Source organism: Vipera ursinii, assembly GCF_947247035.1.
Source record: "Vipera ursinii genome assembly, chromosome: 2".
Classification (NCBI taxonomy): domain Eukaryota; kingdom Metazoa; phylum Chordata; class Lepidosauria; order Squamata; family Viperidae; genus Vipera; species Vipera ursinii.
In genome coordinates, this window is record NC_139513.1 from 231183682 (window position 1) to 231201765 (window position 18084).

General features: G+C 37.3%; 1 protein-coding gene across 1 annotated transcript in view; it reads right to left on the reverse strand.

The window, feature by feature from the left end:
- RASEF (RAS and EF-hand domain containing) overlaps positions 1-18084 on the reverse strand; it is a 40631-nt gene that overhangs the window by 18571 nt on the left and 3976 nt on the right. Inside the window, exons 2-9 of the mRNA XM_083354628.1 lie at positions 10366-10512; positions 8029-8119; positions 5085-5180; positions 4120-4197; positions 3444-3559; positions 3288-3356; positions 966-1050; positions 292-383 (exon numbers count right to left, since the gene is read on the reverse strand). Coding sequence (XP_083210754.1) covers positions 292-383; positions 966-1050; positions 3288-3356; positions 3444-3559; positions 4120-4197; positions 5085-5180; positions 8029-8119; positions 10366-10512 — 774 coding nt within the window. The remainder of the gene's footprint in view (positions 1-291; positions 384-965; positions 1051-3287; positions 3357-3443; positions 3560-4119; positions 4198-5084; positions 5181-8028; positions 8120-10365; positions 10513-18084) is intronic.

Sequence of the window (18084 nt, forward strand, 5' to 3'; positions counted from 1 at the left end):
AATTGTGGGTGCTCCACCACTGGAGGTTTTCAAGAAGAGAATGGATAGCAATTTGTTCTGAAGACCTCCAACGTCTCTTCCACCTCTATTATTCTATGTTCTAGATCATCAGATATTATTTCAACCCTATCTTGCATTGTCAGAGATTGAACCTGAGAATGAATCCAACCTTATCATGAAGATCTAGAAAAAGAAATTAATTTGAAAGGTAGAAAACTGCTTGACTCTGTCTTTAGGATATGACTGAAAACATATATCCAGTTTTTCAAATTTTAAAGATGATCAATTCACCTGTCATATTGTGGATTTTGGGGAGAATGGCCACCACCACATTTGGGACTGCTTCTGGACGTTGTGTTTCCAGGAGAAATATTTGTTAGACGCTGGAAAATACACACATAAATTAGAAAGGTTTTCAAAAAACTTGAAAACAGTTGGTTTAAGATCATCTCTTTATCAACCAAAACACTTTTCTTGATTACAATTATTTCAATTTTGGAAAATTTAAAACAAAAACATCTGGAATCATTATGTGCCTAATCTGGGGGAGATATAAATGAAGCATCTCCTTTGTATAATGTTTTCTGAAAAATAATTTGTCTTATGAAATAAAAAAATAATTCTATATGTCCTACTTTAATAGAAAAAATTACAAAACTATAAAATAAATGAACAATATTAGATGAAATAAGCAAAACGTTTTCTCAAGATGTAATTCTAAATAATTCAGTGTGTCCTTTTTCTAAATAGGCACAGAATTATCCTATCAAAGTACGTACATTCAGAGAAAGCCCCATTATTTCCATGTTAAAAAGCACAGGATTGTTTTGATACAAATCCAGAAGGTTTATTATATTTCAGTGACTCCAATTTAGGTATTTTATTAAAATGCCCAAACCAAAAAAAGTGATCTACCAATTAATATATAATTAATGACATGTTGAACGTACAATGTTCAAACCTACCAGTGATCTGTTGTATATGCTCCAACTATTCTCTAATGCACTTCTTAAGCCATCATTACTGTCATGTAGTTTCCTGTTAGCTGACCTAAAATCAAAACAGAGAGGGAAAAATTGCCTTGCAAGATAAACCCTGGCACTTGCAGTTTAAGTTGGTGTTAAGAAATTCAACAAAAATAAGAGAATAAAAGTGGTTCCATGTGCCTTCGGTAAAGGTTAGGAAAACGGCAGAATGGTTTGATAAATGCCTTTCTGGCTATGTATCTGTATGTGTATATCTCTTGAATCAGTTTTCACTTCCTGGAGTTTTCTTGGTGAGATTTTGAAAACAGTTTGCCACTGCATGCTTCCTAGGGCTGAGAGAGAGTGAATGGCACAAGGTCGCCAAGCTGGCTTTTTACAGGGCTAGAAGTCTTCCAGTTTCCAGCTTGATGCCTAGGCTTAATCACTACACCAAAATGGCTCTCTATCAGTGTTAATACACTATTATATTTAGTCTTATAATGGTTATCATATGTGTGGATACCACTGACCCCAAAGCAGGAAAAAGAATAATTACTACTATAATCACAAAGACTCCATGTTTACCTATTTGAGAAGGGTCAAAGAACTGCTGCTTTTTCATTCCCCACTCCACTAACTTTTTGCCAATCTGAAGGTTCACAAGGTCCCAATCCAAATTAACAGGAGGAGAAATCAAAGTACTGCAGATGCACGATAAGATATTACCAAAAAAAATGAGAATCTTCATTTTAAACACTGTCAAGACCCTTTGCATCATCCTTCCCAATTCTGAAATCCTCCATGTATCTTAGATTACAACTTTCATCATTTGCAGATAGTTTGACATGTGATGGGAGTTGTAATTCAGATCTAGAGGACATCAAGTTAGGAAGGAATGGCATAGTGATTAAAGAATTAAAAGTGCATAAGGTAGTAAAACAATTTATGGTAGTGATTGCTCTTGAGCAGTTGCTGCAACTAAATTTTGATTTTTGCCTGCATATAAACCTCAACCTGTATAAATTAAAGAACTTTGAAGCAGCAGAATTAATTGTATTATTTCACACACCAATTGAAGGTGGGGAGCCCACTTTTTAATGTTCTCCCATGTTTAAAACCAAATGCTTTGAAATCCAAAAGCTATCACAGCAAGGTAAAACTTTGAAAAAAGCAAAAACCTCACAGAATACTTCCATGAAATTTAGTATAGAAGAAGAAACAAAAAATGGCATTTATTTCTAAAATAAATATTAGGTCTCTGCAATGCTCAAGAATGAATTTTGAAGAACGTTTTGGAATGTGTGGGGACTTAATGTACATGCCTCACTAGAGCAGCTTTCTCCAAGATTGCAGTTGAAGAAGAAGCCTTCCCACAGTCTTTATGCAATAAGAAAATAATGTGGATGCTTTAATGAGTCACAAACAGGCTGACCCCACAATGCAAAGCACCTCTTCAAAAGAATACACAGCTGCAATAACATCCAGTGCTTATATGGGACCACAAAGACCACAAACTAAGGTCCAAGTAAGTTTTTCCAGAAAGGTTATTTCAAAGTGGAGAAGGCTGATTCTAGGTATAAGCCACCTTAGCAGTCATGTGTTCTTGGAGCAAAGCCTCAGTTCTCAGACAGAATTATTCAATTCAAACATCTATTTTACTGCAGATCAGTTCAATTCTTCCAAGAACATTCAACCAGGTATTAGTGGTATAAATAAGCATGAGATATTGTATTATGTTCTTATACTGAACTTTCAGGTACTTTGGACCAACATCTTAATGTAATATTAAAATGTTACACTACATGTAATGTAATAACCACTGTTTTAATTGTTTAGTTTTATAGTTTTGATATGGTTTTATATATTGTGTTAAAAAAAATTTGAAATCTGCCCAGAATTGATTAGAAGATGGGCAGCTAGATACATGTTTTAAATAAATATGTCCTTTTGGAAAGGAACATACAAATAAATAAACAAAATGCAGAGGACTATGGCTCCGTTAGAATTCAGTGACCTAAAAACCTGTAAGAGAGCTATAAAGATTTAAAATAAATAAAAATTATTAAATTTTATTTCTGAAGAAAGATTCCTACAATACCAAATGTGCAGCTTAATATTGTGACTATGTTTTATCTACCAGACTGGCTGATTAAAATATAGATCAGGGAACTGGAGACACCTTTCACACAAAAAAAGAGAGAGAGAGCTGTTCTTTAACAGAAAAAAAGAGAGTTGTTCTTTTCCCCATTGGAGATCGTAACTTCTGAATATCAAAATTTATAAATGAAAACATTTTAAAAAGAGATTTATTTAGCAGCTTACTGTAATACTGCTATCTGCCTCTCCAAGCTATCTCTGTCTTCAGTGTACTCTCTGATCATGTCTAGATCTCTGCAAAGAGAATAGTTTAGGGGAAATTAGTTTGGTTTTTTTTTACCAACAATAACTTACTATGTATCTCTAGAGATGTTCCCTTACCTTTCTGAATTCAAACTTTGATCTGCAATATCACTTTTTAAAGCATCTAATTCACTCTGAAGAAAAGCTATATTTGTCTGTGCTTCCATAAGATCTTTTTTAAGTTTCTGGTTTTCCTAGAAACAGAAATTTTTAAAATGAAACATTCAAAAATAGTGATTCATGCAGTAATGATTTATGAAATTAAACATAATTTTATTATTTGAATGGCTACTTTGATCAATTATTTCACCAACCTGTGAACTACTTGAATAGTCAACAGTTTAAAATAAAGGGATTAATTATTTCCGCACTGGTTTTCCATTTGTACCCAACCTGTTTTCCCCAAAAATATGTTTCTAGCTTTTCCAAGCTTCCTAGAAAGGTATGTACAAGGTCACAGAATCTATAAGAATTCCCTCTCACTGTTCAACATGTCTGCATCTAAGGGCCAATCTGTATTTTATTGTTACACACACCACCTACCCACTAACTAGTTGTTAATATATGGAACTAAACACACTACATGCCTAGAAAAACTTTTTTTTCTCTCCTTAAAATTCTATTCGTTCATTTAAACTCCTGGACAGTTCAGGAAAATATCAAATTTCACCAAGCCAGAAGAGGCAACAAAAATACTAATTACGGTATGTTGAGACTGATAAGACTAAATGAAGAAATTTTAAGTAAGTCATACCAAGGTCAGATCATGTATCCTTCTTTTTAATACTGCCAAATCTTCTTTGTGATTAATGTTTTTAGATTGTTCCTCAAGCTGTAAACAATAAAGGAAGTGTAAAAGTTATAACAATTTTTTTCTGACTATTTCAGTACAATGCAAAGGGAATCAAACCTTTCACAAAAATATTCAAGAACTTAACTGTTTTCTTTATTGGTTATTTGAAGGCAGCTTTTAAAACTAGCAAACTAATAACTTGAAACAGTACTACACTATTAAACTAGTCATAAACTTCCTGAGCTATTATCAGTAGAAATAATTTATGGTGTATAGCACTAAAGAACAAAGAACTTGCATTAATAACTGAAAAAATAAAATAATAACTGGAAAGTTAAGAACTAACTAATCTTCAATCTACAGAAATGTTTCCCAATCTGTCAACAAAAAGAATTCCCACTCATTTTAGGCTATAAGCTAAATCCTTACTTTCAAGCTGACCAAAGTCTATTTAGATTTAACAGGTGTTTTGATCATTCAAAAATATACCGTAATTCTCAAATACTGTTACTATTAGGGAAGTGAGTAATCAAAAGACATGTGACAGGAGAAATGCTCACTAAGGTCAACATGTTTTTATTTGTGATTATTCAGACTAGGAATTGTGGACAGAAACCCAAGACTTCAATGAGCAGATTTACTCCCAAATACAACCTCCCACTTTTTTAAATAACGATAAAGACTAATTGCCTTGTGAAAAGGGTGAAACCATTTAGTTCTGATTCATAACTATGCCATAGAACACAATTCCTTTCTTTTTAAAGAATGCCTGTTATCTCAGGGATTAAAATATGTGAAGTTTATTTTTCAATAAGATGAAAATCTTGTCTGCTTAATTGCTTCAAAGATAGCAGAATATTTACAGAGAATCGGGCCTGGATCTATTTAACCATACACTGTTCATCACATATTGAGTATGTACACACCATTTTTAATTTTTTTATTGTCACTTGGAGATCCCCCACTTCAGTTTCATATTGACGCTTGAGATCATTCAAAGCTTTTTCTGCTTTACGCTTCTCCTGAAACATTTTACACATTTATTAAATTAGAAATGGCAGACTTAAGCAGTTTACATTGCATTCTAATTCAGCAGTACATGTATCTGCTCTAATTATACAGTCAAAAAATATTTGGCCAGTCTTAAAGTATTCAAATATGACTAGACTTGCATAAATATTTGCTACAGTACATGTTTCATGGCTCTGCCACCTGGAAATAAATACAAAGCACATACTCTAGAACAGGGGTGTCAAACTCGCAAGGTCACGTGATGTGTCACGACGTATCGTGACTTTTTCCCCATTGCTGGAACTGGGGTGGGTGCAGTTTCAGCATGACACATCCAGCCCGTGGGCCGCCAGTTTGACACCCCTGCTCTAGAATAATTATTAGCACATAAAGCACTATTTGACTGTGTTACAACTCATACTTGCTTCGGTAAAAGCTATGTGCTAATAAAATTTGTGGTTTCAAAACTATCCCACAAAGTAAATATCACAGCAATCTTGCATTTACATTTGAGGCGTCTTTCTTTTTAACAGTACATTTGTGAAGAACATAGTAAGATAAGTAGAATTTCAAGAATGATAAGCAAACTACATTATTATAGGCTGTTCTTAATATTTAGATGGCAATTAATACACAAAAAATACCCATTTACACTTTGCTATTGTTTTATCAAATACCAACCCATTCCTTAGTAAAGTCAAAAATGTCCATTGCACACACATTACTTGCAAGTTTGTTTTTCCTTCTCTAAAAACAAGTTTTCTCACTCCACAGAACAAAAACAATATTTTTGAAACTCAGGGATACTGCAAAAGCAAATTATAATTAGAACCAAGGTTATAACTACTGTATACTATTGCTATTAGTTGTCAACAGCCACATAAATTGGTTTAACTAGAATTTATTTAATTAGCTTGGGTCATACAATATACTGAACTATAAACCATATTTTGCAAACTTTACTTCAAACCCTAATTTAAAAACATAATATAACAGGGTAGCATGTGAATCCTATTAGAATCTCTTGCTTATTATGAGAGATAGGGCAAATACTCTAAACTAAACCCAGAATTTTGTCTTCATTTTTTCCTGTAGTTTTTATATGTTAATTGTTTGGAGGAATAAATGACACTGTGCATGGGTGTCCACAGAAGCTTCCCTCATTTGAGATTCAAGGTGCTGATGATGACCTATAAAGCCCTAAATGGCATGGGTCCGGATTACCTTAGGGAGCACCTGCTACCAGCATCAGCTTCCCATCGTCCTGTGCGCGCCCACAGGGAGGGCCTCCTTAGGGTTCCGCCGGTTAGAGATTGCCGGCGGGTGATTCCCAGGGGGAGGGCGTTCTCTGTGAGTGCGCCCGCCCTTTGGAACAAACTGCCGATGGAGCTTCGGACTGCCCCCGCCCTTCGCTCGTTTCGCCGGGACTGAAAAACCTGGTTGTTTGAATTGTCTGGCCTGGACTGAGGGATTTTAAATTTTTAAATTATTTTAATTAAATCATATTAAATTAAATTAAATTAATTTTAAAATTTTATTTTTTACTGTTATTAATTGTGGGCTTGTACTAATTTAATTCCATTTTATTCTCTTTTTTGTACTGTCTTAACTGCCCTGTGAACTGCCCTGAGTCCTTCGGGAATAGGGTGGTATATAAATTCAACTAATAAATAAATAAATAATAAATTTGTCAAAATGACAAAACAACAGCTTATCACAAGCTCTACCCCTTTGAGGCATGCATAGTGTCATATGCACAAAAGAGGAGTGCCTTTCATCATATCAGTACGACATAGTTTTTGTCAATTTGCTCCTTAATTTAGTTCCCCTGTAGTTTCTCCCCCTACTGTGTTCTAATTTGGAGAAGAAAAAATTCTCAACCAATTCTGCCTTAATCTATTTTAACATCTTGGTTCGTCTAACTAAAAAAGCAGTTTTAACATCATGATCAGATTTCTTATCCATAAGACATAAAAACCTACTATTTATGGCTCCTTAAGTATTCTAAGTAGTTATTATTAATAGAAGGAATGCAACCTCACTAGTAAAGGTGGAATAATGAAGTAGTAATCTAAACTGACAACAGGGACTATATGAAAGAAATCTTCCAAGGATACAGAGATGTCCTAGAAGTCAATGTATGTGATTATTATACCATCTTCTAAGATTAGAGACCTAAATTTATGGTTAAAACTATTTGTAATTTCAGCTCTATAATAATATGCAGAATACAGTTGTTTTTTCCTTTTAATTATTCCCTAGATTTAATTACAAAATTTATATCAAAGAAACCAGAGAAGCACTAAAATAAATGGAAATTAAGGATATCGTTGAATGGAAAGAGGAAGAGAAACTGGGGTTTACACATTAGGCCATTTCCAAGTATCTCTGTTTGCACATGATCTCTAAGAACTAGCATGGGACCAATTGTTATGAATTCACATTTCCTCCATATATTACGCACTTGGAGAAAGAAAAATTCCACAGATCTGTATGTATTATTACACTTCCGGAACCCTATATAATGGCTTTTCATCTTCAATATAACAGATCCTTAGACTACAACTTAGTCTGCAATGACAAATTACTTCAAATTACTAGCCTGCAGTAAGCTATCATGGACATTTTTCCCTCTTCACCTAATTTTCTTTTTTTGCATACAAACCTGGATAAATTAGGAAAGAGATAGATAAAGTGCTAGCTTTGTACTGTTTTGTATTAGAGGCAAACTAAAGAGGAAAATAATGTAGAGAAATGTTCTATACATCAAATCTGAAACATAAAATTTGGAATTATTTTATTTATTTGGTTGGGGGAAACAATCCTTTCTAAATCATTGGCATTGTAAGCATTAGTCACCTCCTTCTTGATTTTACGTTCTGTAGCCTGTATGCGCTGCTCCATCTCCTCTTCTAGTTCACCAAGCTGCATGGCTGCTTGATCTTGTGCTCTATAAAAATGAACATTCATATAAAACAGGGGTGTCAAACTGGTAGCCCGCGGGCTGGGTGCATCATGTGCAGGCCACGCCCACCCCAGCTCCGCAAAGGCAAAAAAAAATTACGATATGTCATGATACATCACGTAACGCAATCAAATTTGACACCAGTGATATAAAACAACCTTAGAAATAATTGGGGCAAACCAGGAATCTGAACAAAGGAGAACAGACTATAATATCTCTATCTTTCAAGTAACTGGCAGATCCTCCCTCTAGCTAATGTGATATTATATAGCTAAATGAGAAAGGTAAATTGCCTTTGATACCCAATTATCCTATTTATCAATGATCTTCAGTATTAAGCAATCATAAATGCTGAACTATAGCGATTGGTTGTCTCCATACAATTCTGAACAAAAGTTTCTCTATTCCTCATAGCAATAAGCAAATTACAGTAGCTGTAATACTGTACCTTGTAATACTAGGTGCTAAATCTCTCTGGGTGAAACTGATGTGGATGTTTAAGAATTATCACATTAATACCATAACTCCAAAGATTACAAATTAATACATATACTACAGATTATATAGTCTACCTTATTTCCTCCTATAGCATAATCCACTGGAAAATACCAATAAGCCAAAATTAAAAACAAGATATAGAAAAGAAACATAGTCCAGATAGTCTCAGAATGTTGAATGTTGGGAGCAGAATAAAACTGTCAGACTGCATATAATAGCAGTATTCACATCTTATGCACTAAGATGAAGCCTTCTTATAGAAATATGTCCACTAGTAATATGGTGACCAGGTTCTATTAGTGGCTTCAAAAATGTCATCCTGGCAGGAAAAATTGTCTCAGAAAGAATGCAGGGAATGCAGGGAATGCAGCGGTCTTCAATGGAGAAGACTTAGAGGCATGAGAAAATGAAGGCTTCTTTGCATAAGTATAGAAGTGCAAAATGACTGCATAGGATTTGAAGTAAGATTAGGTATTATCAGTGTTGTGCCATCTCTTCCACCAATTCAAACTCAACTGCTATGACTGCCATTCTAAAACTGAAATACTTGTAGCATCCGAGTATTTGGGAAGCTACTGCCTACTTTGTGCCTTGTTGAGATAATGTGAGAAAATTAGTATTTTAACCATTAATGAACCAAATTCCTAATTTCTTGTTGTGATTCAGCGTCAGCCTGTGATACCGGCAGCTGAGTCTGATTATTCTAAAGGAGGAGGAGGAGGAGGGGTTTGGAGAGCCTTTGGTGTCAGAAGGAGGCTCTCATGCACTGCAGGACTCTCAGCCTGGCCCCTCCTGTCATGTTCCTCATCAGACTCAGCCGTGTGAGCACGAAGATATTGGATGTAGATGATTCACAGCTGGATCTATTCAGGGATGCTAGGAGCAGGAGGCATTCCAGCAGAGTAGAACAGAGAAAGGCCATGAGGCAACTCGGTGAGAGGAGGAGAAGGCAATGAGAAGCCACGCCTTGGGACTGCTGATAAAAGGGGAAGGTGTGGGAGGTGCTGGTTGCTGAAGGCAACCGTTTGAAGATCTTCTGCTAGAGCCCTGGTCTGTTTTTCCTGTTTAACTCTTGTTTGAACTTTTGGTTTAACTCTTGTTTGAACTTTTGATTTCTTTGTAAATAAATTTGGTTGGGTTTTTCCAGCCTGTTGACTATAAAAAGGGGTTGTCCCTGACATTCAAACATGGCCGGTCGTAGGCTGAAACAGAACATTTCTATGTAGCACTACATTTTCCACTTAATTCTTCCTTCTCCTCCGTTCAGTCTCAAATTCTTTGTGATCAGAAATCTCCAAGTTAAATCAGACATACCTGTTTTGAAAATGCTGTTTTAGAAAACAAATAATGGACGTTCACAAACTATAAAGCAAACAGCAAAAGCTTCAAGCATATTTTAAATCATGATAGTATACTCTTTATAATTTAACCTTTAATAAAATGTTAACTATTTGTTCTTCACCCACATTATTTATTGGGTATTTAAAGCATGGATAAACAAATTCAAATATCTTGAACTGCAATTCATCCAGTCCCTTCTCACCAGCTCTGTTGTCTGGTATTGATGGAAGTATTTGAATCCAGTAGTGCTCTGGATATGGTTTGGACATTCTTTATTTACTTGATGCAAATACAGATATGCTCACAGATCTAGAGGCTACTTGCCCACTTCAGATTTGAATAGCATACTTTAATATAATTTCATTATAAAGTACAAACCCAATTAACTTTACCTTTTTACAGCGATGGCCAAGGTCTCCATTTCTGTACTCTGCAGCTTGATCTCTCTAATAAAGTTCTTAATAACATTTTCATATGGTTGAATTAATCGTGGTTCCACTATATTGATGTTCTGATACAGAATATTGACCTGCTCTTGCCTAGAAATGGGGGACAAATCAAGTATTAAATGTTTTGCAGCTTTATTTAAAAATATATCTTACATGGTGATGTCAAGGAAAATGGGTAGATGGAACAGATTTTTTATTAAGATTTTACAAATAAGGTTGTAAAAATGGGTCAATTAGTTCATAAGAGTAAATCACAGACATATTACTTGTTAATATGATTTACTTTATTTTGGTGTAAGCACTGTGATCTTAATCTATCCTGGAATCAAAACATCTCCAGAGATTTAAGTTCAAAATCTCTTTACCCAAGCCCTTATATCAGGGGTGTCAAACTGCCGGCCTGCGGGCCAGATGCATCATCTGGAAGCCGTGCCCACCCCATTGCCGGCAATGGCGAAAAGGCTCCGATACATTGCACAACGTCACGTCACGTCGCAAGTTTGACATGTCTGCCTTAGATTATAAAAATGTAAATCCACTGCATGGATCAAACACATACACATATACAATACTGGAGAAACTTTTATAAATAAAGATGCTAAACAGGATGGAATCAGGTTTGCCCTTTACACAGGAAATGCTTCCAGTATAGGATCAGATCGCTGTCCCCCTCAAGTTCATCAAATGAGTTGTCTGGATAACTCACCTTTCTGATATTGTTTAAATTACATCTTTCTCTTTCAGTAGCAAAAGAACAGATCCACACATGAAGGTTCAATTAAGCTAATTTATTGCTAAAAGCCTATGCACAGGAATCTTCTTAACTAAGAAACATCTGGTTAGAGTTAGATAAGGGTCAACAGCACTAAAGGGGGTCAGACTTACCATGTTTCCCCAAAAATAAGACCCGGACTTTTTTTGCCTCCAAAAGGGGCACCAGGTCTTATTTTTTGGGGGGAAGGTCTTTTTGCAAAGTGGCACTGACAGCCCTGCCCAGCTGGCCCACCTTCTGTGGCTGCTTGCCACTGCTCCAGCATGTCGCCCCTGGCCTCCATTTCACCATCAGGGGCCTTCAAGAAATGCCTCTGCAGTGAAAAACTGAGCTCCAGATTGATGCATGGAGGCCAGGGGGCGCCATGCACAACAATCCGGAGCTCCATTCTCAGCTGCAGAGACATTTCCTGAAGGCCTCTGTTGGTGAAATGGAGGTTGGGGTTGACATCCACACGCAGCATGAAATGAGGCAGGTGTCGGGACATGGGAGGACTGGCTGCAATGGTAAGCAGGTGTGGGGCTTGTGAGGTAGCTTCAAACCCACCCCACCCTAGCTTGATTTTCAGGCATGTGCCTCTCCCCAATACTAGGGCTTATTTGGGGGGTAGGGCTTATATTAGGCACACCCACCCCCAAAATCAAACTAGGGTTTATTTTGGGGATAGGTCTTATTTTTGGGAAAACACGGTAGTATACTTACAGCAAAGTAGGGATGCTAGACTTCTTTGCACTCTGCCCCCAGGTTCTGCCATTTCTTTTCCTACGTTCTCCTACTAATGGATATAGCAAGAGAGAATCTAGGGCTGCAATGGGTAGTAGAGTTCTTAAGAAAAACAAACCCATCACACATGTGAATGGATGTAGGATTTCCTATGGATTTAGAGGAGATATTCCTTTTGATGTTTATTAAATCCACTTTAGGGCTAAGCCTACCCTAAAACGGTAACAAGTAAATCACTGATCTTGGGCTGTTGAGATTGGAAGGGATTTTGAAAGATCTTAAAAACAAAGTTTGTCAGAATCATATGCAGCCTGGAACTAGTCCTTGACTTATGACCACAATTAAGCCCAAAATTTCTGTTGTTAAGTGAGATAATTGTTAAGTGAGTTTTGCTCCATTTTACGACCTTTCTTTCAACAGATGTTAAGTGAATCATTGCTGTTAAGTTAGTAACAAGATTGATCACATGACTTCAGGAAACTGCTAGCATCGTAAATATGAACCAGTTGCCCAGCATCTGAATTTTGATCATGTGACCATGGGGATACTGCAACAGTCGTAAATGTGAAAAAGGGTCATGAGTCCCTTTGTAACTTTGAACAGTCACTAAACAAACTCTTGTAAGTCGAGGACTACCTGCATTTATCATACCTGTTTCTAAATCTGGTAAAATATTTACTGTATAGAACTTTATATGGATAAGGGTTATTCACTGCATAAAATGTTATCCTCAGTTGCCAGAAAGAAAAAAATACAATGCTTTTTATGGGTTCAAGGGAGCGTGACAACGCAAGTAGTACAATCTAGGACAATTCTATTTAAAACACAAATATAATAAACTGAAAATTCACAATGGTAATAAGTTACAGTGCAACTATAACCATTATTATAATTTTAAATAGCAGATAGAGTGGACAATAAAAACATTTAAAACTATTTAATTCATTCTTTTCAACATCTTAAATTACCAAAATAGATTTAGTGTTATTAGTGTTACATTTCAGGAAATCTACAATGGTCAACACTCTGGAAGTCTGGCAGCAGCCCTATTTCAATGCCTTAGTTCATAAATAAATCAAGCTAATGGGAGATTTTTTTTACCAGCTTTGTACCTAACCCCAAACTGGAGTTTAAGAACAGCTGAGTTCTAAAACTAATCCTCCTGTTGCCTTACAGCTTGACAGTCCTACCTCTTGTTTTTTTCTCTGAAATAAACTGCTGTTCTTGGGGGTTTTTCATCTCCAGCAGATTAAACAAACCAGAAACGTGAACTAAGGAAAGCTGAAAGATATTGTTATGTACTTGGCTCACAGTAATACCACGTGGGTTGCTGGAGCAGCTAACGCCTCTCCAGCAACCAAGACTACAAGTCTCCAGCGCTACAATTGGCTATCCCTAGGCAGCAATGGTTGCTTCAAACCTACTGGCTGCCGCCTAGGGGCTAGACTATATATTGCAGCTGGTTGCAACCATCTGCTCAGTACAGATTCTGCACAAAAAAAATATGAGTTTCCCTGTACTCAGCTACCTCATCTTCATTTTTGCGCCAAACAACCCGCTATTTAACAGATATTATTCCCTCCATTGAGCAACTTCGTGTAGGCCTGCTGAGGTCCGCTTGGAAAAGCTGCGGTCCTAAACATTCAGTACAATAGTGACTGCAAAGTTTGCTCCAGTTATTTGATCACAGAATCTTAATGTGGTTTTGTTATTTCTCACTGACCCAATTAACAGCTCCATTCAGGAGCTTTCTGTGGCCTACATTTACACAAAACAGTCAGGTGCAAGAATAAGAAATCAAATTCAGGGCAAGGAGAACAAAACAATTCCATAGAAAAACATAAGTAGCTCTAAGGATGGGGAAGAGGGGTTTTTTTGGTTGTTGGTTTTTTTGGGGTTTTTTTTAATTACAAGGATGCTGACCTAAATACCAACATTTGTTCTACTTCTCTTTGCATGTCTTTAGAGCAGGCATGTCAAACGTGCGATGTCACATGACATCACGTGCCATATCGGGACTTTTTCTCCATTACCAGCAATGGGGTGGGCGCGGTTTCGGCATGATGCATCTGGTCCACGGGCCAGCAGTTTAACACGCTTGCTTCAGGGTATATTTTGTTATTTTCTCTACTATTTGGCTGGCTCCAGGTATGCAATTGTCTACAACCCAGACGTTTTTGTCTTTCTTATCAACAATTGTTAAGCTGGTGTATTGTCCAGCAGATGTTTGTCTGTTTGCATTCTAAAGTCCAGGGGCATTTTGCATTTTTCATTTTCTATCAATTTGTCTATTTTTTAGTCCTACCAGTTCTTGTTTGCAGGCAAGAAGCATTTATCGAAGATATTCCAATGCACCATTGTTGCTACTTTGTCATGCCGTTGTTTGTAGTCAGTCTCTAAGATCTTCCTGCAGTTATTATTATTATTGACCAGGGAATGCTCTCTGCCACAGACACATTGTATCTACAGAGTGCATTTAGTAAATCAGGAAGAAGGATAGAATAAATCTTCCGTTCCAGCTTTGGCAACTGTTGGTTGGATGATTATTCTGACCATTACGCTGGCTGGAAGTGAGCTGTAATCCAATATATCTTATAGCATCAGTTTTAGGATGCCGAGTTCTGTTTTTCAAAATTCCTTTGAAATAATCTGTTGCCCTATTTTTTTCACTATTACTCCTGTTATGAAAATAGCATCCCATGTAGGGTGTCTGGGAGTAATATTTGCAAGTTTTCTCTTTAACCCTAATGTTTTAATTTCATGACCTGTGAACATTCTGATTATCACAATTCAAACAGCCATTTTTTTCCTTTTTAATTAAGCATATTTCCAAATAACTTTGTTCTAGTTTCTGTTGCAACCAACTTTCACAACCTATAAACATTTGGCTTTTCCAGTCTCATATTCTGTAAATGTGTTGTAGTACACTCTCTGAACTCAGATAAAAACGGCAGAAGCTAATCCAACATATCTGCAAGGCAGTGATTTGAAAAGGCGTGCATAAATCATCTTAAAACTGGTTTAACCACTACGCTATACTTTTATGAATTGGAACTAGATTCTACCCCAAGGGTAAGAAAATTAGATATAATTTTATATATTTATAAAATCAATACATAAATAAACTAGATATACGTATATGTATATATGTAACTATTATACAGGGAGTGCAGAATTATTAGGCAAATGAGTATTTTGACCACATCATCCTCTTTATGCATGTTGTCTTACTCCAAGCTGTATAGGCTCGAAAGCCTACTACCAATTAAGCATATTAGGTGATGTGCATCTCTGTAATGAGAAGGGGTGTGGTCTAATGACATCAACACCCTGTATCAGGTGTGCATAATTATTAGGCAACTTCCTTTCCTTTGGCAAAATGGGTCAAAAGAAGGACTTGACAGGCTCAGAAAAGTCAAAAATAGTGAGATATCTTGCAGAGGGATGCAGCACTCTTAAAATTGCAAAGCTTCTGAAGCGTGATCATCGAACAATCAAGCGTTTCATTCAAAATAGCCAACAGGGTCGCAAGAAGCGTGTGGAGAAACCAAGGCGCAAAATAACTGCCCATGAACTGAGAAAAGTCAAGCGTGCAGCTGCCAAGATGCCACTTGCCACCAGTTTGGCCATATTTCAGAGCTGCAACATCACTGGAGTGCCCAAAAGCACAAGGTGTGCAATACTCAGAGACATGGCCAAGGTAAGAAAGGCTGAAAGACGACCACCACTGAACAAGACACACAAGCTGAAACGTCAAGACTGGGCCAAGAAATATCTCAAGACTGATTTTTCTAAGGTTTTATGGACTGATGAAATGAGAGTGAGTCTTGATGGGCCAGATGGATGGGCCCGTGGCTGGATTGGTAAAGGGCAGAGAGCTCCAGTCCGACTCAGACGCCAGCAAGGTGGAGGTGGAGTACTGGTTTGGGCTGGTATCATCAAAGATGAGCTTGTGGGGCCTTTTCGGGTTGAGGATGGAGTCAAGCTCAACTCCCAGTCCTACTGCCAGTTTCTGGAAGACACCTTCTTCAAGCAGTGGTACAGGAAGAAGTCTGCATCCTTCAAGAAAAACATGATTTTCATGCAGGACAATGCTCCATCACACGCGTCCAAGTACTCCACAGCGTGGCTGGCAAGAAAGGGTATAAAAGACGGAAATCTAATGACATGGCCTCCTTGTTCACCTGATCTGAACCCCATTGAGAACCTGTGGTCCATCATCAAATGTGAGATTTACAAGGAGGGAAAACAGTACACCTCTCTGAACAGTGTCTGGGAGGCTGTGGTTGCTGCTGCACGCAATGTTGATGGTGAACAGATCAAAACACTGACAGAATCCATGGATGGCAGGCTTTTGAGTGTCCTTGCAAAGAAAGGTGGCTATATTGGTCACTGATTTGTTTTTGTTATGTTTTTGAATGTCAGAAATGTATATTTGTGAATGTTGAGATGTTATATTGGTTTCACTGGTAAAAATAAATAATTGAAATGGGTATATATTTGTTTTTTGTTAAGTTGCCTAATAATTATGCACAGTAATAGTCACCTGCACACACAGATATCCCCCTAAAATAGCTATAACTAAAAACAAACTAAAAACTACTTCCAAAAATATTCAGCTTTGATATTAATGAGTTTTTTGGGTTCATTGAGAACATGGTTGTTGTTCAATAATAAAATTAATCCTCAAAAATACAACTTGCCTAATAATTCTGCACTCCCTGTATGTTGAGGGCAGATCATCCTGGAGTATATCTATCTATATGATCACAAAAGTTGACACAGACTTGGTGATGCATAATCAAGCAAAAAAAAAACTCCAATAATAATATACATGTTTGGAATACTTCAATTTCACATAAAACAGAAATAAAAATAGACGAATAGAAGAAAAAGAACAGGAGAAATTTTAACCAATTCAGGACAATTATGATTATTATAAATCTTGAATTATAAACTGAGATAACCAATAATTAGATACCAAAATTTCACAAAATAATTTGATTCACACTTTTCAACATTTAATTATTCTCTGAAACATCTGCATATTTTCTCTATCTATAAAAGGTTTCTGGAAGGATGAAGATTTCCAGTTCAGTTTGGATTTGTTACTGTTTGAAAGGGCAGAAATCACTGCTAACATTAAGTTTGTGTTTGGTACAACAATAGTTGAAATAGATACTCAAGCAATGACTAAACAACACAAACTGTTTAATATATATCTGCAAACCACCTATGACTGAGGAAGACATGTGGCCCAAGAAAACAAGGTTACTTTTTTTTTCTCCAACATTAAGACCTCATTTGTTAATTCTGGTTTCAACAAATCACAACTGACTGGATTCATGTATCACACCAAACAAAATCACTTGTTAGCACAATGTGGGAATCTAACCAGAGTAGACAGTCCTTGCTTAATTACTATTCGTTCAGCAACTGTTCAAAATTATAGCACTGCTGAAAGAATGGAAGTTAACATTTGGTCCCTGAAGGTATGGATGCTGTAGCACAGGGGTGTCAAACTCAATTTCATTGAGGGCCGCATCAGCATTGCAGTTGCCCTCAAGGGGCCGGGTGGGTGTTGCCTGGGTGGGCGTGGCCTACTGGGTGGGCGTGGCTAGAGTGCGTATGGCCTACTGGGTGGGCGTGGCCAGCTCTATATCGTTTGCATCAAGGGTGCCTATGGGGGCCTGGGCAGGAGTGGAACAGATCTGAGGGTCTCTGGCAGGAGTAGGGTCTCTGGGCCAGGGCCAAGGCAGTGGGGGCCGTTACCTCACTGTTTCCAGGATGCCTTCGCGGGCCACATGAAACCACTTCGCGGGCCGGATCCGGCCCCCGGGCCTTGTGTTTGACATGTCTGCTGTAGCACCATCATAGTGACTTGATCAAAATATGGGTGTTTCAACTCCCCCACCACCTACCTTCCTCCCCTCTCTGCTCTTTGCACAGAGGAACTCAGTGGAGCGGCACCTTCAGCAGTTTTAGCTGTCTGCCACCACCCTGGGCCTTTACTTTAGCTTCAATACCACTACCACCACACAGAAGTGCAGCTTTGCCAGGGGCCAAATGGATGGGGCGGGGAGGCAAGAGATAGCAGGTGCAGAGAATTGAAAAGGAGGCGGAGGAAATAGTCTCTTCCCTTACTGAAGATCAGGGCTAAAAGGGAC